The sequence below is a fragment of the Salmo salar genome, chromosome ssa13, assembly GCF_905237065.1.
Source record: "Salmo salar chromosome ssa13, Ssal_v3.1, whole genome shotgun sequence".
NCBI classification, from domain to species: domain Eukaryota; kingdom Metazoa; phylum Chordata; class Actinopteri; order Salmoniformes; family Salmonidae; genus Salmo; species Salmo salar.
In genome coordinates this window covers 34,674,195-34,700,180 of record NC_059454.1, presented here as the reverse complement: position 1 = coordinate 34,700,180, position 25,986 = coordinate 34,674,195, and the positions used below count along the sequence as shown (strand labels likewise).

Sequence of the window (25,986 nt, the reverse complement as noted above, 5' to 3'; positions counted from 1 at the left end):
GGGGTCTTTACTTGGTTCATCGCGCTCTAGTGACTCCTTGTGGCGGGCCGGGTGCCTGCAGGCTGACTTCGGTCGTCAGTTGAACGGTGTTTCCTCCGACACATTGGCTTCCGGTAAGCAGGCTGGTGTTAAGAAGCGCGGTTCGGCGGGTCATGTTTCAGAGGACGCATGACTTGACTTTCGCCTCTTCCGAGCTTGTTGGGGAGTTGCAGCGATTAGACAAGATCGAAATAAAAATAAATAAACAGTAGTCATGAGTGCAAACGATTTGGTTTAATTTGAAGTTGTACATTTGAAGTTATTTTTGTTGGAGTTTACATTATATGGAATAGGCTGGCTTGCCAGAAGATACTGACCCTACCATTACGCTTGTTTACAATGAGCTGCACTGGGGTCGGAACACAATCATGGTTACATTAAGACACCATGGAGTCGGCACGTGATATGGGTCGGAAAACATACCTCAATGCAAGGATGGGATGTGCCACTGTACTCCAACTTTTATCTTTATCCACACTGATACATCGAGAAGATTGAAATACTGCTCGTTTTTCCAGAAAACTGAACTTTTCACCCTCATACTAGTTGCAGTAGCCAACACAGCCATTTTGGAATGTCAGTGTCAGCCAATCAGCTTATTTTTTGTTCAACGTGACGTGCCATTCCATAACAGCTGCTGTGACTACTGCTAGATAGCATGAGGACGAAAAGGGCAGTTTTCCAGGAAAACTAGTAGCATTACAATCTTCTTGATGGAGCAGTGTGGATTAGGTTTGTGAACTTTAAACGTTAAACTGTTTAAACGAAATTGGGATCCTTAATGTTAAGAAAAATCCCTAAACAAATTTTTTTTTCCCCCACAAAATGTTAATCACAGTGCAGTTATCACAAAACATATTATTTTCTGTGTTATAGCCTAACTAGTCGACAGGCTATAAAGGCCTGGGGAAAGTTGTTTATTTAAATAAAACCAGAGAGGAAGAGACAAACTTTAGGCTACTTTGGTGAATTTGCAAGACATATGCACACCAGGCTTTTTCTGCCTGCCCACTCCTTTCTCTCCTTCCGTTGTGTCACTTAGGGTGTATTCAATACGCCGATTCTGTTACAAAACATTTCTTAAATGGAAGCAAATGCAATGAAACAGGAAGGGACTTAACTGAATTTGTCCAATAAAAACTCTTGTTTTAGTTGCAAAACGGAACTGTTTGGACTAATGATTACACCCTGCTCTTTCTCTTATCTAATGATGTGAGTTTGTTCAGTCTTCGATCTGTAGCATGTAGAACATCCTAGCCTATTCATTGATGATAGGCCCTCCTTTACTGAAGTTGCGAGACATTGCAAGCCAAGAAATTACGAGATACACCATTCCATTGCGAGATACAGCTTTTGATTGCTTTTTAATAGGCCTAGTACACATTTCTGACTGTATGCCTGGTGGCCGACTTGCCTATACTGTGCCCATACCCTCTCTCTCTGTTCCTCGCTAACTCGCTATGAAAGACGCAAGTGTCTCGGAAGTACGCCAACTAATCAGTCTTCTCAATTCCAAAAATACTGAATCTTAGGTGTCGATTCCTTGCAGAATCGAATCTTGACACTCAGAAACGGGAGTCAACACCGGGAGTCCATGTGCTAGAGTCGAGGAATAAATTATTTTGGAATCAACTCTCCACCACTACATCGTCGTCATTAAAAGTTGGAAAAATGTCAGAGAAAGGCAAGCGACAGCAGCAAAGTCCTGTATGGCAATACTTTAAACAGTTAAATGAGAAGGAAATGCAAACTTTGCGAGGTGGAATTGAGATACAGTAACGGTAGTACAGGTGCAATGCTAACCATCTGAAAGGGACGCACCGTGAGACCCGAACTGTTGCAGGCAGCAGCACAGCTGCATTATGAATTCATGTGGAAAATGTTTCTTATCGTTTTAATGGAAAACTGCAAAACAAAATTGCTGTTTAAATGTTAAGAACATTTGTCCATTTGTCACATCCTTAGTGTGGACAAAGGTACAATTTGGAGTAGTGGCATATCCCATCCTTGCAGTGAGGTACGTTTTCTAACCTATATCTCATGCCGGCTCCACAGTGTCTTAATGTAACCAAGATTGCTTTCCGACCCCAGTGCAGCTCAGTGTAAACAAGCGTAACGGTAGGGTTTGTATGTTCTGGCATGCTTGCCGGGTCCTCCATATTATGTCACATGCCGCAAAAACAATTTCCGGCATGACTTCGGGATTCTCATGCTGCCAAACATACCCTCGTAAAACTGACCATCCTACCAATCCTCGACTTCGGTGATGTCATCTATAAAATAGCCTCCAACACTCTACTCAACAAACTGGATGCAGTCTATCACAGTGCCATCCGTTTTGTCACCAAAGCCCCATACACTACCCACCATTGCGACCTGAACGCTCTCGTTGGTTGGCCCTCGCTTCATACTCATCGCCAAACCCACTGGCTACAGGTTATCTACAATACTCTGCTAGGTAAAGCCCCGCCTTATCTCAGCTCACTGGTCACCATAGCAGCACCCACTCGTAGCAAGCGCTCCAGCAGGTATATCTCACTGGTCACCCCCAAAGCCAATTCCTCCTTTGGTCGTCTTTCCTTCCAGTTCTCTGCTGTCAATGACTGGAACGAACTGCAAAAATCTCTGAAGCTGGAGACTCATATCTCCCTCACTAGCTTTAAGCACCAGCTGTCAGAGCAGTTCACAGATCACTGCACCTGTATATAGCCCATCTGTAAACAGCCCATCTATCTACCTACCTCATCCCCATACTGTATTTATTTATTTATCTTGCTCCTTTGCACCCCAGTATCTCTACTTGCACATTCATCTTCTGCACATCTACCATTCCAGTGTTTAATTGCTATATTGTAATTACTTCGCCACCATGGCCTATTTATTACCTTAACTTACCTCTTTTGCACTCACTGTATGTAGACTTTTTGTTTTCTTTTGTTCTACTGTATTATTGACTGTATGTTTTGCTTATTCCATGTGTAACTCTGTGTTGTTGTGTGTCGAATTGCTATGCTTTATCTTGGCTAGGTCGCAGTTGCAAATGAGAACTTGTTCTCAACTAGCCTACCTGGTTAAATAAAGGTGAAATTAAAAAAAAATTAAATTAAAAATTCTGATAGGTTTGATGTAATAACACGAGAAATAGACACATTTGCTGTAATTTTTCATGTGGTTACATTTATGCTACCTACCCTTAAGAATTAACATAATGTGTTTTTACATTGTATCAAAAACATTTGCAAAGATAACCGCGAGGAGAAGAAGGGCCCATACCTCATTGGTGTTCCACCTGTGTCTCTCCTTTGGCAGCGACGAGCATTTTGGTAGACATTCAAGCAGCTTTTTGGGCAGGTATATTTTCAAATGTCCATGTTCATCTGCAAAAAGAGAAAGATGTGTGTAAGTGCATGCGTGCTCCTTTTGCTCCTTGTGAGACCTGAGGAATCAGAACTTTGTCAGAGACCGTGTTGAATTGGCCCAGTTTCAGAAGACAACGGTGGTGCCGTTATGGTACAACCCACCTCACCAGGTAATATCACAACAGTACAACAACAATCCATCTTTGGACAAAGGCAAAGCCCATTTCTGTTATCCTAAAAAGAACACAATGGCAAGTATGCCTAGAACAACACTGTCCTCTGTTTCAGTGATTCAAACTGCAAGCTAAAGTGGTACAACACTCTCACACAGGCCCAAATGCCAGCGGATGAGAAAAAAAGGAAATACAACTTGTTCTGTAGTGCAATTACAGCTGGGTTGTATATCAAATGCTTCCCTGGCCTGATCCCTGCCTCATCTTACTCTCTCCACAGTTTCAAAGGGCATGGCAGCACAGTCAAATCACTGTCATTCACCCTCATTGTTCTGAAGCAGACTTTCTAAATTACAACAACACTGTCTGTAGAGGTAGCCTATCTGGGAATCAGCTTCAATTACACACAACTTGTTATTATCTGTCGATTATATGTCCGTCTCCCATAACTTTACATTTGACATCAATATTTCCATATCCACAAAGAGAACCATGGGGCCTAATGCACAAAATGTAAACGCCCAATCACACTACTCTGTCTATGATGTGAGAAGCTGTAGGCCTTCATGCCTTGAATACCATAATTATGTGAATTATTCAAAGAAAGTAACCATGTAAAGCCCATTGCTTTACCTGGTTACACTACATGTTACATTTCACAATCATATCACATGGATAATGTAGCAAATTCAGTGCAGAGTAGACATACTTAGATACAATCATGCATTAGGCCCATGCTATTCAAGGTCCTATTGTTCATTCAAATTATATTGCTTCCTCATTCCTGCTATTCAAATACACAGATGGCATTTCATCCAACACTTAGGTGTTTGCAAATGCTATTTGTCTGGAGACCACTGTGAATGTATGGTATTATGGTATTATGGGCAAAAGTAATACGTGTTTGGGATGAATATTACAAGGAAATTAAAATAAAATAAATTGTAAGCAACACACGGCTACGAGAAAATGTATGCATCCATAGCTTTTGCAATTTACATCCTAAATTAGCATAGCTCATTCCCAACCAACAGCTTATCATTAGGAGTGGGTTTAAACAGAGAGAGGAGTTACTGTCTGCCAGTCATAATGGCATGACATCCTACAAGCAGACGGCCTTTCAAAGAATGGAAGCAATGCTACTGTACTGTACAACGCACTAACCTTGGCTACTATGTAAATCAAGTTTTCTGAATAATTATTTGTTAGGAGAGAAATTCACACTGAATAATGATGTGTTACAAACAAAACGAACATGATCCATTGTAGACAGTGTTATGTTTTATAGGACTACATTTTGGCTATGGGCCTAAAGAATAATTTTCTTTCACAGCTTTACAATCTCCTACTAAAGTCACCCATCAAGACAAATCTGCTATAAAAATTGCATTGTTTCCCGCTGAATTTGATTATTTTACTGGTGAGTGTGATAATGTGCATTATCATGCATTATACTATTTCCAATTACCATTATACACTACATGACTAAACGTATGTGGACACTTACTCGTCAAACATCTCATTCCAAAATCATGGCCATTAATATGGAGTTGGTCCCCCCTTTGCTGCTATAACAGCTCCCACTCTTCTTGGAAGGCTTTCCACTAGATGTTGGAATGTTGCTGTGGGGACTGGCTTCCATTCAGCCACAGGAGCATTATTGAGGTCGTGCACTGATGTTGGGCGATTAGGCCTGGCTCGCAGTCAGTGTTCCAATTCAACCCAAAGGCGTTTGATGGGGTTGAGGTCATGGCTCTGTGCAGGCCAGTCAAGTTCTTCCACACTGATCGCTTTGTGCCCTTGGGGCCCTGTCATGCTGAAACAGCAAAAGGCCTTTCCCAAACTGTTGCCACAAAGTTGGAAGCACAGAATCGTCTAGAATGTCATTGTATGGTGTAGCATTAAGATTTCCCTTCACTGGAACTAAGGGGCCTAGCCTGAACCATGAAAAACAGCCCCAGACCATTATTCCTCCCCCACCAAACATTCTCTTGGCATCCGCCAAACCCAGATTCGTCCGTCGGACTGCCAGATGGTGAAGCGTGAGTCATCACTCCAGAGAACGCGTTTCCACTGTTCCTAAGTCCAATGGTGGCGAGCTTTACACCACTACAGCTGAAGCTTGGCATTGCTCATGGTGAACTTAGGCTTGTGTGCGGCTGCTCGGCATGGAAACCCATTTCATGAAGCTCCCGACGAACAGTTCTTGTGCTGACGTTGCTTTCAAAGGCAGTTTAGGACTCGGTAGTGAGTGATCCAACTGAGGACAGACAGTTTTTACGCACTACTTACTCGGCAGTCCCGTTCTGTGAGCTTGTGTGGCTGAGCCGTTGTTGCTCCTAGACGTTTCCACTTCACAATAACAGCGCTTACAGTTGACCCGGGCAGCTCTCTCAGGGCAGAAATTTGACAAACTGACTTGTTGGAAAGGTGGCATCCTATGATGGTGCCACGTTGAAAGTCACTGAGCTCTTCAGTAAGGCCATTCTACTGCCAATGTTTGTCTATGGAGATTGCATGGCTGTGTGCTTTTTTTTCTCTCTCGATTTTATACACCTGTCAGTAACGGGTGTGACTGAAATTGACAAATCCACTCATTTGAAGAGGTGTCCACATACTTTATTATATAGTGTAGTTGTGTATTTGTTTGTAAAAGAAATGTGAAAGAATGTCTATCTAATTTGTCTAATTTTAAGGTGTCTTTTTAGTAGAAGGATAATAATAGACCCTTATAATAGAACCTTTCTGATCTGGTATTAATTAAAGCAACCGCACTTGCTTTTGAGAGCGTTTCAGTGGAAATCATCTTTAGTAGCAGGGGTATAGCATCTTTCTCTGATTGTTATCCTCCGACTAAAGTCACTGGTGACCCATCATGGCACATCTGCTGAAAACATTGCATTCTTTCTTGCTAAATGTATTACAGGGCTATTAATGGATGAATTCTTAACATTCTATAAATTCTGGTGAGCCCATGCACAGAGAGCCCATGGCAAATACTTCTGATTTTAAGTACAGAACCTCCATTCCAGTCGTGCACTAGGCCTATGTCAAGAGACCTATTGAAAGGGAACAGAATATATAGGTCTAGTAAGCCCTAGCTTGTAGAATCCCACCATTCATTCACATGGTACAAACAAACTGCTGTTCCAGCCACCTGATCAGGGAGGGAGAGAAACATCAGAGCCATGTTTAGTGTTGCTCCCACAGGGAGCAGGTAGTAGAGATAGATTCCTTAGCTGTTTGCTGCATCCAGCTGTACCTAGTAATTCTGCGTGTGTAAACTATTTTTAGATGAGCTGAGCTGAACAGGTATCTGTAATCATTCGCTTCGCCCAATTAACAAGCCCATGCAGCATCTGCTTATAGGTACCACCAAAGTGGTGTTATTGTTGTCATCAGAGGCAAACAGGATAGAGCTAAATGATCAGCGATGTACCAGGGTCATGGCTAGAAAGGATCCAGATTTTGTCAAATTAAAGTCAGATTTGACTTTTTGTAGCAGGTTAGGAGAACTTACGCAGAGGTTAGGATAATTAACATAGCAGTTCAGAAGAATTAGGTTAAGGTTAGGAAAAGGGTTAGGGTTAGCTTAAATGCAAAAAAAATCTACTTTTGACTTTAATTTGACAAAAGTTGGATCCCTTCTAGCCATGACCATGCACCAGGGAGGGAAATGAGAGGGAAAACATGGGCAAATTAGGAACAACAAGGAAATGGGCAATAAGGTAAAAAATAACACACAAACATCTAACAAAACAAAAAGAGAAGTACATAACGAAAAGGGCAAAACATGATTGACTTATTAAATGTTTTGCTTTTTAAGACTAGACCAATTAGCTATTGTTGGACTAATTATATTTTCTAACTTTTTTCTAACTGTGGATTGGCTTTCAGCATACATTGCATACTCTGCCTGCAGAATGTTCACTGTCCACTGAGTCCAGGCTCCAGCATTAAAGGTGATGTTTCAAGGCAGAGCGAACCACACTCAGATATTAACCCGTTGTGTCCAGGGCAAGCCTTGGCCATCTCTCACCTTCCTCCCTACAGTACACACAGAGCCCACTAACCTAGCCAGCCTATCCCTCACACCCTCAGATGAAATCATCGAGGGGAGATATCATCATCAGTCCCATTCATTATTATTTTATTAACTGTTTGTACAATTTGGTTATAAGGATGTAGCATATAATATGCATGCAACTTAAGTAAAAAACGTATTGGGTAAAGTTTAAAAAGCTCAGAGTAGAGCAAATCTTGTGTTTCAGATATGGCTTCTACGTTCCAGATTTGTTCACTGTCTACCTCTTGATCACCGTAGGAGGGCCATGTTCTCCGCTTCTCACACTGTCAAGCTCACGTCCTGTTATTAGGCTCAGACTGGCTCTCTGTTCGGAGAACACAGAACGAACCACAGAACCTGTTTTAAAATGCTAAACTGAAGCATATTTTCTCCCATTTATTAAGCCCACATTGTCAATTTGTTCCCATGTTATTTCAGCCATCCTCTGATTTTCTCCACTGGGCTTTTCCACAGCTGTGGAGGAGGAGAAGGGGTTCCTTTGAAAGCTTTAGTTCAAACAGAGTTTTGCTCACTAATAAAAGGTTTGTCAACTGTGCCGGTGAGACGAAAGGGAATCCACATATATATAGTAGGTGTGATAGATAGAGCCCCAGCCTGCTTCCACATGGGAATAGGTTGGATGCCAGACGCGCAACATAAGCCTTTGACAAACATCTGAAAGTCAGTGATTAATCTACATCTGAACCACAAATTACCAGAGACAAATTGCCTCTGAGGATGTTTATGCAGAAATTGAACATCTGCCAAATAGAGATGTTGTTAAAAAAAAAACACTTGTTGCTTAAAATAAATAAAATAGGGGGCGATAATTGAGTAAAAGAAAATATTCCACACAACAAACTATGTGACTGTTCTTTTCCAAATGAATACTTTTTAAAATATATGACTGTTTTTAAAACTGTCTTCTAGACCTAGGCCTAACCACCTTATAAAACGTGTATTTCTTATTTCTCATCTACTTTAAGGATAAATGAAATCTGAGACTGGAATTAGATGTTTATCAGATAGGCCAAGATGTTCATTAGATGAAATTATATTGAAATAGTGGTCTCCCTCTCCGTCTGAACATCGAAAGGGACATCCTGGGAAATCTGGGATTTATCTGCTTCTAATGAAATGAATCAGACAAGCTAGATGAAGGCTTTGCATTTTGATATACCATCCTGCATGCTAATCAATGTGCTGGTAATACAGTAGCATAGGCCTATGAGCGATTCCACACCAGGACAGCCCAAAAATATTTGAGGTATCTCAGATTGTTCTGGCAATGCTCACATTAATGTCACTGCTTTTTAATAAGCTTAATAGCTTCCGGGTATGCTGGGATAAGGACCAGAGCTACGGCAATCGGGCTGGCTTTGTAGTGCCTGTCCCGAATGGCTCGTTCATGTGAATGGACCATGTCAGTAGTGATGGGATTTTGTAAATGTGTTATATTGTTATATTGTATCATGAGAAAAGGATTGCAAAGGTGCAATGCATATAATTCATGATGTTTAGCTGAGTGGAAAATGTAGGCTTTGATGATGGTCATTTTTTAATTAATAAGTGTTTAGTATGTTCTGATGGGAGGGGCTTCCCCTACAAAAGGAGCCTCTCTTTCAGTTCAAAGGGGCGACCATTTTGGATTGAGCTGTTGATGGGGCAGCATTGTTTTAAGCTGTCAGGATGTATACTTTTGGTGGCAGTACTGTTGTTTTTCTTTCGGATTCACTATGTAAATAAACACCCTTGCACAGAAGTACCTTTGTGGCTCCGCCATCGTTTTATTTGATAGAGGTTAGGTTTTTCAGTTTAGCCTTCTGGTCTACTCTACGCGGCATAAGCTTATTAAAGAGCAGTGATACTATTAAGAGCAGTGTGCGGGTTCCTTCTATTTTCTCATCTTATTCAACTGTTACCATGTACCTGCAAAAAAGATAGCTCAGATGTGCGAGTGCCTTTTGAATTTTGAATGCTCACATTAATAAAAGTTCAGCAAAACAATCGCTGTGAAAATCTGACGTTCAATGCCAAAATGACAAGCACTATTGTGGTTGTCTATATCAGTGGTTCCCAAACTGTTGGGAGTGGAGTCGGCAGACTTTCAACTTACTCTTGAAGGTTGTAATAGTAGAATGGACAAGGTGCAATTTATAAATTGGGTAGTGCATCATCAGTTCCTCTTGTCATGTCAGTCATTGCAGACCTTAGAGAGATATTTATAAATTGTCAGAAATGTCCAGAACAACTAGCCCATGTCAGCTAACGTTTTTTGTTGTTGCTGTAAACCTGAACTGTTTGTGACATGAACAGAGCTTGTGCCCATAGAAATAGACGTGGTGAGTGCAGGCCCGTGTAGGGGGGCGTGGGATGTTCTACAATGCTGGAAGGGAGCCCCGAGTTAAAAGGTTTGGGAACCCCTGGTCTATAGTGTGGTTTCTAGCGTTTTTGGGGGGCTTTATAGCGCCTATGTGGCATGTTGATAATTTTTTCTTCATATGAATTAGCGTTTGAACGGTTTAAGCTACAAAATATTATGACCATATTCCTGAAAGCTACGACTCTCAGGAACATGTATGTCTATTTTCCTCTCTGATGCTAACAAGGACTCGTTAGAAGGGAGTGTGATAAAAAAAACACATTCAAAGCATACTTTCTACAGACGAATTTTGGCATTACCTGATTTGACATATCTTTGTGTTATTTATTGAGCTGCTTAGTTTTCAGATGATTTTAAAATGACCTAATTACTTTTAAGAGGCAGGTAGAAAAGGTTGCTGGATCGAATCCCTGAGCTGACAAGGTAAAAATCTGTTGTTCTGCCCCTGAACAAGGCAGTTAACCCACTGTTCCCCGGTAGGCCGTCATTGTAAATAAGAATTTGTTCTTAACTGACTTGCCTAGTTAAATAAAGGTTCCATTTTTTTTATTATTATTATTTAATAGTTGTTTAAATAAAATTTCCAAAATGGTGAGCGAGCATTGTGCCTTTTCCTTTTCAATGATTATATAAAATGTTGGTTGCACCTCGACGTTGGTTGAACACCCTTCACTTCTTTCCTAATTACTTTCATGAACATTTCATTAAAAACAAAATGTTTTATTGGTGTGTACGTTGCTTTTTTATACAGTTCTTTTCAATAATAATCTGCCCCCTTGCAATAACCCTTTTTTAATCTGAACCCTGTAAGAATATAGTTGAATAGCCCTGCTATAAGGACTATAATGACACCAAGATGATACAGCAGACACATAACGCCTTTTAAAAAAGGCCTAAAATGGCCACTTTCATCATGATTTTCTCAAAACCGGTTTGTGATACAAAGATAAAAAGCATGTCAAACATCCATCCTCCCAATTAAGTTTCTATGTGAAAATTAACAGAACAATTTGAGATACCGGGCTATCCTGGCTTAGAAACGCCTGTATCTCTTAAAGGCACAGTCTAATGCTGCACCATTGTGTCGGCAGCCTTCTATAGGTCTAATCAAGTCAACACATTTTTAAGGCTATGATGTAAGATATATCAGAAGGCATGGCTGATAACAGAAAGAGCTCACCAATTGGAACAACAATGGAAAACTGAACTAGAAGAGTCTAAGATCTAAGATGACCCCCGATGACTTTCTAAGCCAAACTGATGAGTAAGGCCTTTATCTGTCGATGTATACCTGCCGGTCTGTATCGACTGACGATTTTAGTTGCTAATACTCTCAGATTAAGGAACGCTCATCTACCAACAAATAAGCCTACAGAGTTAATTGTGTGTAAGATTACATAAATAGACTAGCCCTCAATAGACACCTATCGGGAATATTATGAAATATATTTGTTTCCACCACCCTACAGAATTGCATCATTATGAGAAACAACCACGATCCTGTTTTGCAAATCAAATCAATGTTTGTCTGATTTTATGCAGGTATGATTATTATAGCCCACAAAATAAACTATCCCATCTGGCTAACAACAAGCAATTGGTTGTAAAACACAAGTGCAACACAGGCTAAAACATGAGCTTGTTATATCAGAACCCAGCTAGCACATTTGGTTCTTTGGAAGTTGTTGGAACATACGTTTTTGGTTTCCCATTGGCCCTTGGAACGAAGCCCTAAGTTTTTTTAACGTTCTGAGAAAGGAAGTTCTGGGAACATTCATTTTTATGTTGCAGCGAGGTTCTGAGAACATTTTACTATAGTTCCCTGAAAGTTTTCCTGGGAGGTTTTAATAACGTTCTGAGAATAGAAATTCTAGGTTATTTTATGGTAATTAAATAACGTTCTGAGATCATGTTTATATAAAACTTTGAATAACACTGCTAGCTTAGTTTGGGTTAACTGTTTAGAACTCCAAGCATGTGATTGCATTATTCATGCAATCACATTAACCTTTTTATTGTGGGACGGCGTCAATGAGATTCAAACCTATAATCTTCTGTTCCCTATCCATTGCGCCACCAGGATGGAGCTAGCATGTCATGTTTTTTTTTAGCTCATACAAAGCTGTTTATTTTAGTCTATTCAAACAAACCCCATTTCAAAGGAAAACAAGCACTCATTAAGATCACGTGTGGCCAATTAGTGGGCGCGGTCAACACACCTGAACACACTTAACAAGATAGAGGAGAGAGAGTTTGTTGATGCTAATAAAGGAATGTACAGGTTTTTAAATAACATTCTTAGAACGTTCTCTGAATGTTACAAAAGGTTTCTTGTGTTTTTTATTGAAAGTTTTCGTAATGTTCTCTGAACAATTTGAGAACATGACTTTAAATAGAACCAGGAGGAGACCTGTAGGAAACGTGATGCTGAAGTACTGAAATTCCCACAGAAGGTTGTTTCTTAACATTCTCTGAACTATTTGAGAACTTTCCCAATGTCAAACCAGTTAGAGAGCGTTCCTAGAACATTACCAAAATGTAAATTAAATGTAACCATGTTTGAACTTTAAGGAAACTTTCTGTTAAGTAATGAAATGAACGTTCTTTTGTCAAGTTACTTAAATGTGCTGACAATGTTCCAAAGTCAAGCAACTATCCTGTACCATTACCATAGGTCAACCACGCTCTCACGAAGCACTAAGAAACATATGGTTCTCAGAACGTTATGTGCTAGCTGGGAAGGTGCTGAGTTGAGCTGGGCTGAGTTGAGCTGGGCTGAGCAGGGCTGGGCTGGTGGGCAGCCAATTATTGCCCTGGTGATAATAAAGGAGCTGTCTAAGAGAAAGTTTGCCTAGGGCCTAGCCACCTACAGTACCACCCGACTACTCAGGTGATTTGGGCTCCTCCAAAAGCCAGTAAGGGGCCTATAAAATCTGCTGTTCTATGCCTACTACAGGGCCTGTTTTTGATGAGCACACTGACAAGCCTATTTCTATTCCTTGGTAGTAGGGACTTGGGAGGGGATAAAGCATGCCTTTTCATGAGTCAGAAGACCCTCAATCAAATAGACCCCAACAATATATATTCCTCTGTGCTGATCTTTGGATTATCACTGATCCTGCCTGTGAAGCAGCAAACAGTTGGGGGAATTTAAGGGTATCTGTCATGCTAGCTTGTTCTGGCCCCACCCTGGAGATGAGAGCGTGGGTCATGAGGCTGGAAAGGCTGACAAAAACAAATCTTTAATCAATACCCTAGCCCTCAACACAAAACACTCCCTCCTCCGTCTCTGGCTCAGTGCGCTCCGAGAGTGACAGTTTTTCATTTTAATCTGTGCCTAGTGCTGCCCATATTGTAGGGAAATGGTGAGCTAATATTATGGTACCTTGGCTCATTCAGTAAACCATTGTCGGCTGTGCATAGTGTCTAGGCTATTTAGTGAAGCACTTGTGAAGATCTAAGATCTTTCTTAAGAACTACAGATGTAGGACCTTAATTTGAGCCAGTTTGCCAAAGCAGGGAAATAATCCTGCAACAACAGGACATGTGAATTATTATGTGGATTATAATGAATGGACATTTTTGTAGGAGTTAATACCTTTTTCGTAAGAGAAAAACATGTCTGAAATGTCAAAGTGGAAATTACAAACAGAAGCCTTTTTAAACCTCATATACACTACAAGTTGCCAGTGGTGTAAAGTACTTTAAAGTGCTGCTTTTATATTTTTTTATTTCACCTTTATTTAACCAGGTACGCCAGCGGAGAACAAGTTCTCATTTACTTTCTGCGACCTGGCCAAGATAAAGCAAAGCAGTGTGACAAAAACAACAACACAAAGTGCCACATAAACAAACGTACAGTCAATAACACAATAGAAAAATGTATGTACAGTGTGTGCAAATGTAGTAAGATTAGGGAGGTAAGGCAATAAATAGGCCATAGAGGCAAAATAATAACAATTTAGCATCAACATTGGAGTGATAGATGTGCAGATGATGATGTGCAAGTAGAGATACTGGGGTGCAAAAGAGCAAGAGGATAAATAACAATATGGGGATGAGGTGTGCTATTTACAGATTGGCTGTGTACAGGTACAGGTACAGGTACCGTAAATTCCGGACTATAAGCCGCAACTTTTTCCCCACGCTTCGAACCCCGCGGCTTAAACTAATATATGGATTTTTCCCGCTTTCTCCAAAAAACCACATTCTGTGACGTGCTCAGTTTTTTGGCGGCATGAAGCTTTCATTAGACCAATGAAATTGCCGAACGGGTTACGGTCAAACAACTTTTTTGTTTACTGTTTAGATTAAATCGAGCGCTCTCAAACTTCCCATCATTCTGATTACGGTAGTCATTTTGTCACCCTCATCATGGCAAAGACACGGAGAAATGCATATGATGCAGCTTTCAAGTTGAAGGCGATTGATCTGGCTGTTGGAAAAGGAAATAGAGCTGCTGCACGGGAGCTTGGTCTTAATGAGTCGATGATAAGACGTTGGAAACAGCAGCGTGAGGAATTGACTCAGTGCAAAAAGACAACTAAAGCTTACTGCTAATTTTTTATTTTTGTTACAAGCCGTGTTTCGTTAAAGCCTATTTATTTTTGTTACAAGCCGTGTTTCGTTAAAGCCTATTTATTTTTGTTACAAGCCGTGTTTCGTTAAAGCCTATTTATTTTTGTTACAAGCCGTGTTTCGTTAAAGCCTGTGTAAAGTTCATTTGTTTCAATGTACCGGTAGGCACCTGCGGCTTATAGACATGTGCAGCTTATTTATGTTAAAAATAATATATATTTTTTAAATTCAGTGGGTGCGGCTTATATTCAGGTGCGCTTAATAGTCCGGAAATTACGGTACTTAAGTAGTTTTTTGAGTATCTGTACTTTACTTTACTATTTATATTTTTGACAACTTTTAATTCACTACATTCCTAAAGAAAATGATGTATTTTTAAAAAACAAATACTTTTAAGACTTTTACTCAAGTAGTATTGTACTGGGTGACTTTCACTTTTACTTGAGTCATTTTCTATTAAGGTATCTTTACTTTTACTCAAGTATGACAATTGAGTACTTTTTCCACCACTGCAAGTTGCATTGCAGGAAAGTTCTCCTGCAAAAGGTCCTACATATGTAAGCTAAATCCCAGTATTCACTTTGCAATATAGTCTAGCTATGTCTTTAGTGACAGATGAACAACACTAGGCTATATCACAAACATGAATACACAGTACATAACAGAAACATAACTCTAATCAGATAAAGAAACAAAATGTTAAACAACAGTAAATAACAATATTAAAGTCATTAAACATCCATACACGAAAGGAAGTCAAGCACCCAGCCGCGCAGCAAACATATTTTCTATAACATGCAATTCAGCCATGCATTTTTCATTAGGCATACTCAATAGGCCCATTCAAGCATATGAAACACATGACACAGCAAAGACATCACAAGACATGCTAAAACAACATAGAACAAATCAAACAGACTGGTATACAACCAGAGAGCCTGGAGCATGTATAGGGTAATAATTACCAGATCCAAATAAATTAGAACCAGACATAGGGATCAAATAAGTGAATAGCCTAATGAGTTTTCTGTCTACAGACAGAAACAACCCTCAAGTGCCTCAATCCTTGTCGGGGAAAACACTGCTAAACCTCATCCTCAAGGCCCACTAAAGACCCAGTCCATCCACAAACACTGTCCCCCTCTCCAGTGGCTGGTCCACACTGAAAACATTATTAGAATGATAGGAATAAAAACACTGATTGAAGCAAAACCAGAACTAGAAGGCATTGATTGGTCAGCCAAGATGCAGTGCTGGGCTAATAACATGCTGTCAATCAAAAGCAATCAATCTGGGTGAGTTGTTGTAAGACATGTGGGAGGAGGGAGGGTAGGTAGAGGGGAGTTAACATGTTTTGCCGAGTTGTTGCCATTACCAAAACAAACAACCACTTCTGATGACAAATAAAGCATTTGAGTTCAACCTCTAAAATGAGCTAATCATACACTCAGCATATTATTTGCATCAAAAACATCATTCTTAATTTCCATCTTGACTGCCATGTTGCATCGGTCATAACTAGCCTTTATGTTAAAGGAAATATAGACAAATCTAAGATATTGCTATATGAACCTCTTCTTCACTCTTTCTACAGTATGATGCCAATACAGACCTCTACCCAAACTCTAAAAAGAGTTAAAATCTCCCTGATTTTGCATCTGGCTTAACAAGGCTTTGATTGGACTAACCTGAGGGGTATACTACAAAGCAGGATCAATGAGTTAGCCAGCTAACTTTGATGAACAACCGAAAATAACAGATTTTCTGGTTCATTAAGGAAGATAAACTTAGAAATGGGTTTTTGGTTGTTGAGTCAATGAGACCATGCTCATTTCAAGCTTATCTTAACAACAAAAAGACAAAGTTATTTCAGAAGATTTTGGCACATCTCATTGATCCTGTTTTGTAGTATACCCCTCAGAGCTCTTCTTGATTAGCATAATCTCTTCAAATATGAATGATTAGAGAGGCAGTGAGTAGGCCCATACTTCTGAAAAGTCAAAACAATGCTTGATTAGGCCCACTGCTAGGGGGGAAACTTGAGATGGGGTTTACTATGACAAGAGGGCAAATTAAAGCGCCATCATGTTTCCTTCGCAGTAATCATAATAACAATGGTTGATGTCAAAGACTCCACTCTACAGGACAACTTTCTTACAGTCTGATGACTCTTGATAGAGGGGAAGAGAGGGCGATGTACACTTTTTGTGGAATGCTGGCCAACCAAATATCGTAGATAGTTAGCCTGAATTATTTATATAACAGTGTTAGGCTACTTAGAGTAAAAAAAGATTGAAGATTTGAGTCTACCATGGTGTTGCTAAATTGAATAGGCCTATATTCAGAAGTGAGGCTGAGAAAGGCTAAGTCAAAGAGCTGCAAAACATATTAGACAGGAAGTTCAACAAACATGCACACGAACAGTTAACTGCCTGCAACAAACTGAAAACATCTCTTTACGTATTTCAGCTCTCACCCATCCATGCAAAGCCCATCTCAAGGAGAGCAGAGGTGAGAGCTTGTGGCACGCACACGGCACATACACACACACACACACACACACACACACACACACACACACACACACACACACACACACACACACACACACACACACACAGTCAGCCAGGGAAGGACTCAGCCAGCCCTTTATCATAACTACTCCCACAATTACTCAGATCACTGGTTTACCTGCCTGGGCCTGGGCTGCTCTGAGCAGCGTTACAGTGTCCTGGTGAAACCTCCAGGCAGCCAGCCAGGCAGGCAGAGAAAGCACATTAACTAGGCCGGCTGACATGGGAATAGGATGCCATAATAACACGCACCAGCATGTAGGGAGAGCAAGACTAGAGAAAACACTCACAAAACAGACTAGTCACAGCTGGGGGGCGATGCGTTAGTCCCGAATCCCAATCACTAAGAATCACAAACTACAACACCAACCAACTCCTTTGCTGCCTCTAAATCTACATCTCAAAGTGTGTTGAGCAAAAACGCAGAGCTCTGAAGCGGCTAAAGCAATATCAAGGAGAACAGTGTAATGAGTGAAGAGCATAACAAGGAGATGTGGTTGATTTCAGCCTCTCTTTTCAAAACACTACTCCAAATACACTTCATTACCTAGATCAACAGAGTCCTTGGCAGTGGAGGAACTATAAAGGAAGCTGCTGTGGTCTTTAACCTGTTATGGCTAGGGGGCAGTATTTTCACGGCTGGATAAAAAACATACCCGATTTAATCTGGTTACCACTCCTACCCAGTAAGTAGAATATGCATATACTTATTACATATGGATAGAAAACACTCCAAAGTTTCTAAAACTGTTTGAATGGTGTCTGTGAGTATAACAGAACTCATTTGGCAGGCAAACACCTGACAAGGTTTTAGGCAGGAAGTGGCCTGTCTGACAAGGTGTCGTTCTTCTTGTCTCTGTTTATTGAAGAGTGAGGATCTTAGCTGTCCCGTGACACTTCCTACGGCTGCCATAGGGTCTCAGAAGGCGGTAAAAAGCTGAATCGTGGCTTTGCAGGCTCTGGCTGAAAAAAAGTAGCGCGTTTGGGTAGTGGCTGGTTACAGTACTGTGAGACTCAGGCTCGTGCCCGCGTCGACCGAAAGCTTTGTTTACTTTCCTCAGTTTAGCTAAAAGGAGATTCCTGGTCGGAATATTATCGCTTTTTACGAGAAAAATGGCATAAAAATGGATTTTAAACAGCGGTTGACATGCTTCGAAGTACGGTAATGGAATATTTAGATTTTTTTTGTCACGAATTGCGCCATGCGCACGACCCTGATTTACCATTTCAGATAGTGTCTGGGACGCTTACGAACAAAACGCCGCTATTCGGATATAACGATGGATTATTTTGGACCAAACCAACATTTGTTATTGAAGTAGCAGTCCTGGGAGTGCATTCTGACGAAGACAACAAAAGGTAATGAAACTTTTATAATAGTAAAGCTGATATTGGTGAGTGCTAAACTTGCCGGGTGTCTAAATAGCTAGCCCGTGATGCCTGGGCTATGTACTTAGAATATTGCAAAATGTGCTTTCACCAAAAAGCTATTTTAAAATCGGACATATCGAGTGCATAGAGGAGGTCTGTATCTATAATTCTTAAAATAATTGTTATGCTTTTTGTGAACGTTTATCGTGAGTAATTTAGTAAAATGTTAGCGAATTCCCCGGAAGTTTGCGGGGGGTATGCTAGTTCTGAACGTCACATGCTAATGTAAAAAGCTGGTTTTTGATATAAATATGAACTTGATTGAACAAAACATGCATGTATTGTATAACATAATGTCCTAGGGTTGTCATCTGATGAAGATCATCAAAGGTTAGTGTTGCATTTAGCTGTCTTCTAGGTTTTTGTGACATTATATGCTAGCTTGAAAAATGGGTGTCTGATTATTTCTGGCTTGGTACTCTGCTGACATAATCTAATGTTTTGCTTTCGTTGTAAAGCCTTTTTGAAATTGGACAGTGTGGTTAGATAAAGGAGAGTCTTATCTTTAAAATGCTGTGAAATAGTTATATGTTTGAAAAATGGAAGTTTTTGTATTTTAGAGGAGTTTGTATTTCGCGCCACGCCCATCATTGGATAATGGAGCAGGTGTTCCGCTAGCGGAACGTCTAGATTTAAGCATGAAGAAAGAAGTCACTTTCACAGAGACACAAAATGCTCTACGACGCTCCAGCATGCATGGCAATCTTTTCATTAACGGAATGTTGTGAATTCAAAGGAGGCTCCTCTTGATTAGGCTAGCTGTTAAAACTGAAATTATGCAACTTATCAGGGCCATAGAAACACTTCTAGCATTTAGTAAACATAGCAGCCTTATCCCAGTGCATTCCTCATCCAGATGAATGGATAGGAGTGCTTCTAGCTCCAAGTGGTAGCCTTCCTTCTCTTTCAGGGCCTGCCCTGCTCATGATCTCCTGGCCTCAACCTGAAACAATCACTCTTAGTTAACGACAACACTTCTGCTATTGACAGCATGATCCCGTAAAGCAGACACTTCAATCACCAGAGCAGCAAGCTTCTCTCCGGTCCAGGAGGAACACCCAGAGGAGAAGAGAAGAGGAGGGGAGGGGGTGGGGGTGGGGGGTCAGATGAAAATCAAGAGGTAAATAAATGAATCGATGAATGAATAATAGATGTGCCAGCTATAGTGGGCTCTCGGAGCAGAGCACAGTGCCACGGGGGGATGCAGTATTATTAACACTCTCTTACTGTTCATCTCTGTGTCATCACTGATACTCTTAGGAGGAGCATGGCCGGCATAACACACAGCTGATCTGTACATTCGATCCGGATTACGAATTTTCTTCAGTCCTTCAGGAGGCAAAAAGAGAGTAGAGAAAATGGAGGAAAAGAAGTAGGGTATTCTCCCAGATGCTTACAATAGCCCAGTACAGCCCTGTTTCTTTCCCCCATGCAAACACATTGACAGACAGGGAGCAGCTGGACAGTGAAGATGTTTACCTGCAAACAACACATTAGAAACAAACCCCACAATAATGTAACTAAGCCTTGAGTTATTCAGGAGACAGAGGTATTACAGACACAACAGAGACTGGATAACAGTACTACTCCTAGCCCTGACCTTGGCTTAACCTAAACCCCTGGATTGTGAATCAAGAGTTAGCCTGCAATATAGTATCATGACCAAAAAACAACAACTAAAAGGACAGGTGCTAGGGCATAATCAGCACTTATTCACTGCCAAGGTGTAAAGATAACATATTTCAGCAAAATAGTCATCCACAGCTATACAGTGGGCTATATTCAAAATAGTACATGCTACTGACAAAGAGCAGAGTGGTAAACCTAAGCTCCACTAAGCAAGGTCATACACCCCAAAATATTTCCACCACGAGGCATCTCGAGTGACAAGTGAAGGAAATATTTTGATATTAGGTGCACAGTTGAAACTTTCACAGACATTATTAAAAAAAAAAAACTATTTATGCAAGTGGGAAAAGTGGTTCATGAGTAGTTCTATGTCACTGTTGAGAGTTCAAGACTGACACTTCAGCTGTCACTGAGTCTGGCACATTTTATTTTACATCTCATTGATCTTAGAGATCGTCTTTCCAAACAGTTCTGACAGGCCTAGCATACAATACATACAATACATCTTATTTTAAAATCTAACAAAAAAATAAGTCGTTGCATCATGGTTTTATACATATGTAGAATAATCCAGAGTTCTAAATTTGCTTTTAAAAAACAAAACATGCGTATCAGACAATCTGACAGATCCAGCCTGATTGATTTGTTCCATAGCATAGTGCCAGATATTTTGCTTGCTCGTTGGTATAGTCCTACATGATTGCTTATCTATTCTATTTATTATTTTTTCTATGCTGCTGAATAATGCATCTCTTGGTTTAAACAAACAGTTCTATTTTTTTCCCTATTCTTGGAATGGTCCCTAATGACGAGTGAAGGGGCCAGCAATCAGGCTCATTGTAGGCCTGGCTGGGTTTGAATCAGGTCGATATTGGTCCACATCACATCAGTAGTAAGCTGGATGAATCAATGTGATCAATCAGAGAGGGCCTTGGCGGCATAGAAACAGACTGGTCTAAGGTATGACACCACCTGTCATCGGAAGCCAGAGTCTGGAGCACGGAGGGAGCAGACTACCATCCATCCACACCTCACTAATTCAATTAAGGAAAAGGAAAAATCTCCAGCCTGATTCCTAGTTGATTCCACACAGAACTATACAAAGGAATGGCTGAGGAAGAAACGGTCTGTCTGAGATCAGGGGGAGAAGGTCACTTGTTTGATGACGTAACACTAGGCTACAGCCTGACTGAAGTTAATGACTGTGTGATTTCCAGATGATTTATTCTATTTTTGCACCCTGTGAACTTTCCAAACCCAGACAGACATCAACTATAAATAGGCCCCTACCATATTTGTTTGCAAAAGCATTGATACTTTTAAAGTGTATTATAGCCTCTCTTACTCCACAGGTCTACAGTACAGTATGGCCATATATCACATTCAGGTTGACATACAAGGTTATGTTTTCTCTGTTGCGGAAGATACCCTTCAGTGAGAACATGTTATAACCAGGTTAAGTGTACTGACCCAGAGATAGGCTAGGCTACAGAGGAGAGAAATGGCATTCTGTCTACAGATCAAGTAGACTAAGTTAGTGGAGTGTATATAAGAAACATATCTGGCATTGCCTCTGTCCACTTCACACCCTTTACAAATACATGATCACCACTCTGAAGTCCTGAAGGATTCAAAGGTGTCGAGGGTTTACTTTAAAGTCTAAATTGAGAAGGTAAGACGTGTCACTTTATTGGAATGATCTTCATTCAACACCTGCTATTTCCGTTCCCACCGTGACTAGTAGTATTCTTAGACTCACTGTTCTTTAGGAAGTGTTGGGAAAGCCCTATCCCCCAGGGTCTAGCAATCAGTTAGATGGGTCAGAAGTAACTCCTGGTGTTACTCTGTACAAAGAAGACCACTGAGAGACTGGCTCATATCGCCCTATGAGTAGCACAGGATGTGACCTACAGTGCCATCAGGAGACCTGCCAAACAAGCAAACTATACCTATAGCTCCCACCACAGTCCAGGTGCTTCAAGGACAAAAGGATAAAAGAGATGGTGTTAATACCTATGGGAGGATTACTGGATCTACAGGAAAACGGTAGTGCATTAGTAGCAGTGCTGAAATAATATAAATATTATATATGTTTTATTTATTTTTATCTCTAGGCCTAGACTATTCCATATTCTTCATATTTTCCTTTACTGAGACACATCATTGGATAACTGATTTTAAATGAATATTGGATGGAAAAATAAAGACTGGATGACTATTCTATGTAAAAGCTACCCGGCTCCAGATTGCCTGAGAGGACATTGTGTTTATGTGGAGGCATGAAGCACTCTCTCTCTCCTCCTTCATCCTCCCCCTCCCCCTCCTTCACTGACCAACCTCACAGGAACACCGAAAATAACTCAACCTGCTCAGCAATGGGAGTTTCAAGTCAGGGTTTCAGTAAAAGCTCCTGGTGATGGAGAGGCAAAGAAATTCACAAAGGTAGTGACTGTAGTTACATTCATCTTGTGTGTGTGGATGTGATGCATTAGGTCTAAACGCCACTGTGAAGTAGTAAGTCATTCCTATTACAGAGATAGGTAACCTCCCTTTTTAATTTTGTCATATACATTAGTCCTACTACTACACTTTAAATGTAAAGTGTGTCCCGGTATAGTCATTCCTTTTTCACAGCTCAATACCACCCCCCTGTGGAGCTTTGTTTGGGAGTTGGCACAACCAGCTCACAGGCTCAGCTCTCTCATCTTTGTTATTGTGGTCTTACACAACAGTATAGGAACACATTGACCATCAGTGTTATCTTTATCATATAAACCTCGATCATAAGTGTGTATAGCATTTTTATTCTACATTCGAGGTGGCTCAAGCTGTGATAAGACATACACAAATAGAAGGTACAGGATGGCAACTATTTTCTTCACTATTGAGGCTACTAAGCTCACCCTAAATGAACACTCCCCTAATTCTTTTGACATCAATAGTTCTCTCTACACTAGTGTGTCAATATGGAACATTTCAGTGTATCTAATTATTTGATGTCTGTTTTAGGCCACTCTATGCATTCCAGTTATTGCCAACCATTTCAAAATATGAGCTCGCTCTTTATCACCACCCCCTGGTTACATATGAACAATACAACTTAATGTATTTGAAAACAATATGAAGAGCATCGTAGACTAAATGCAAGAAAGCTCGACTGCGGTTTAAAAAACGACGCAGAACAACTCTAATGTTTATGAAAACCCTGCACATTTTTAAGTTTAAAATGCATATACTAAGCCTATATACACTATAGGACATACTATTAATAATTATGATGCAGTATACATATACTTCTACTGAAATTAGGATACTAATTATAACATTGATTTTCTTCTAAACAAATCTATTTTGCAGGTATGGTTTAGTCATAATCAAGCTTCTTAATAGCCTTAATTAAACAATGTTCATTGTAAATATGTTACGCTTGTAAATGCATACATTCCTCCTGTCTTATTCTAACATTTTGATTATTTTGACAATGCATTTTACCTGTCCTCTATAATTTTGACTATTAACTAATACTCAAGTGTTATACTCTCCAAATGAAATGACATATTCAAGTCAATATGGATCCAGACCAGATGCACATTTCAACCCAAATTAGCTTCAAATATTCAATAGTTAGTGAAATAGGCTAGAATATCAAAACTTCCTTTTCAGATTGTCCCTTTGACAGAAAGATAACAGCCTTCTTGGCTAAATTAAAAATGCTCTTTAGAATCTTACTCTCCATCACATCTGAGACACATCTGGTGGTATTCAATTCCAAAGCTGTGTATGGTACAACATACTAGCTTTAAAAAAAAATTAATATATATTATTGCAAACATCGACATTATTATAAAATAACACTTTTAACTGAGCAATAATATAATGTTGTCTGTAAGACCGACACCAGTTAAAACCTCACTCGATAGGATAGTTCCCTTTCCCTTTCAGGAACCTCAACCAACGGGTGGACTCGTCGAGTAAATAAAAAGATTATCCAGGACTTGCAAGCAAGCATTTTTGTTACCAGACATGGTCACTGGATGGCTAAAATGCATTCTAAGCAAACTAAACTACAATCTAACGTTTGATACGTAGGATGTTATAGATGTTCCATGTCAAATAGCCTATGTTATAGCTTGCTTGCGTTTATGTAATAAAAACAAGCTTATTTCAAAGCTGGATAAATAGAAGAGAAGTTGGAAATGACATGTTGTTGTCATTAACTTAGCTTGTTTTATAGCTATTTAGCTTGCTGCTTCACTGAACTGAATCAAGAATAAAATAGGATTATACAATTCGGCTCTTAGATCATGCTGGCTATTTTGTCTTCTTGTTTTTATAATGTGTAGGCTATGATGGGCATAGCTGGCTAGAAAGCTAGCTAATATTAGCTGGCTAGGTAATGTTGTCTCCACGTTTAGCTGCCTAGTATTTCGGAGGAAATACAAGTGTGCTATTTTTGTAAAAACTCTACGTCTCTCATCACATATATCACAATAGTCTGACTTTAAAATATTGTATATCACATAGTTGTCTTACTGGTAAATTAATCCCATTATATCTCTCTTACCTTCCGGCTTGTTTTCGGCAGCCATTTCCCCTTCGCGCGCAACATCCTCCTCCTCCTCACGACCGTGGGTACCACGCGCGTGCACGGCGAGGACAGCACGAGGAGGGACTCGAGGAGCAGCAGCGAGTCCAGCCAATGCAAACTTACCATTGGTTGTGAGGCAATGACTGACAATGTTACTCTGGAATGGCTAGTGACATCAAGAAAAACACGCATCCAATGCAACTACCAGACCACGGCATTGGCCGAAAGGTAACACCTCAAAAGTAAATGAACCAATCTGCTTTGGAATGGACTAATAATTATGTTTTAATGACACCATTTGGAATTGGGCATGAAGTCATAGTCTATGTCAGATTCAAATGTATACTGCTTAGATTAGGCTACATACAATAATTTCATAAAGTCAACCATTTAGCTTATGCAACAGAAAAAAAACGTATACATACATGTAAAGTGTTTAATATAGGCTAACTGATAGTAGACATTTACTATCCCTTTTCTGCAGGTCTAACCATTTGAATTACAACCCTGTGTTTTCTTTCTGCTTCCATTTTGCATTTATATTGATGTGTGAATTATCTGTAATTCATGTAATTCAGGGCTCATCTCTAAAGAGACCTTGAGACTCCCTGATAAGATAAAGGTTAAATAAAATACAAATAAATGTGTCTCTGATGGGCCAGACGCATGGGTGCTGAAAAGACAGCTCCATTCATCGAGGAGGCGGGTGATGTCACAGCGCAGCTATCGACGCGATCGCACAGCAGCATAGCAAACGGAGCAAAAATAACACTGAGCGAAATTCAAAGCCCCGAAGTCCTTATTCAGAAATACAAGACACTAAAAGCATTAGATATTATTTGAAGATAGTGAGAATAATCATTATGTGCACAATGCACTGAAAATAGCATATATTTTTAAGTTCCGTGTGATAATAAACTTTATCACACCGAATCATGTAATGTGTAATTTAACAACTTTGTAACATTGTAACAAGGGAAGTCAGTGTTGAAGTGTGAGTTTTCATGAATCTAACCTGTAAAGGAAGCTGACAGAGTTATCATGCATTGTACATTGTTTACCAAACTATTTAAGCAGTTGCCAATTAGGCTACAGAAATAGCACTAAATGGTTGTTGTTGTTGCAATTTTTAACCATACATCTTCTTAGGCACTCTTTTGTGCCATA

At 40.0% G+C, this 25,986-nt stretch overlaps 1 protein-coding gene across 7 annotated transcripts in view; it reads right to left on the bottom strand.

Moving 5' to 3' along the window:
- Positions 1–25,034, bottom strand: part of LOC106567259 (calmodulin-binding transcription activator 1) — a 485,887-nt gene extending 460,853 nt beyond the window's left edge. For 5 of the 7 annotated variants that reach the window (XM_014136342.2, XM_014136343.2, XM_014136344.2 and 2 more), the window contains exons 1-3: positions 24,796–25,034; positions 19,830–19,931; positions 3,313–3,416 (exon numbers count right to left, since the gene is read on the bottom strand). In XM_014136342.2, the coding sequence (XP_013991817.1) occupies positions 3,313–3,416; positions 19,830–19,931; positions 24,796–24,820 (231 nt within the window). In that variant the 5' untranslated portion in view covers positions 24,821–25,034. The remainder of the gene's footprint in view (positions 1–3,312; positions 3,417–19,829; positions 19,932–24,795) is intronic. The other 2 variants (XM_045693184.1, XM_014136348.2) reach the window with 2 other exon arrangements.
- Positions 25,035–25,986: the final 952 nt, after the last annotated feature.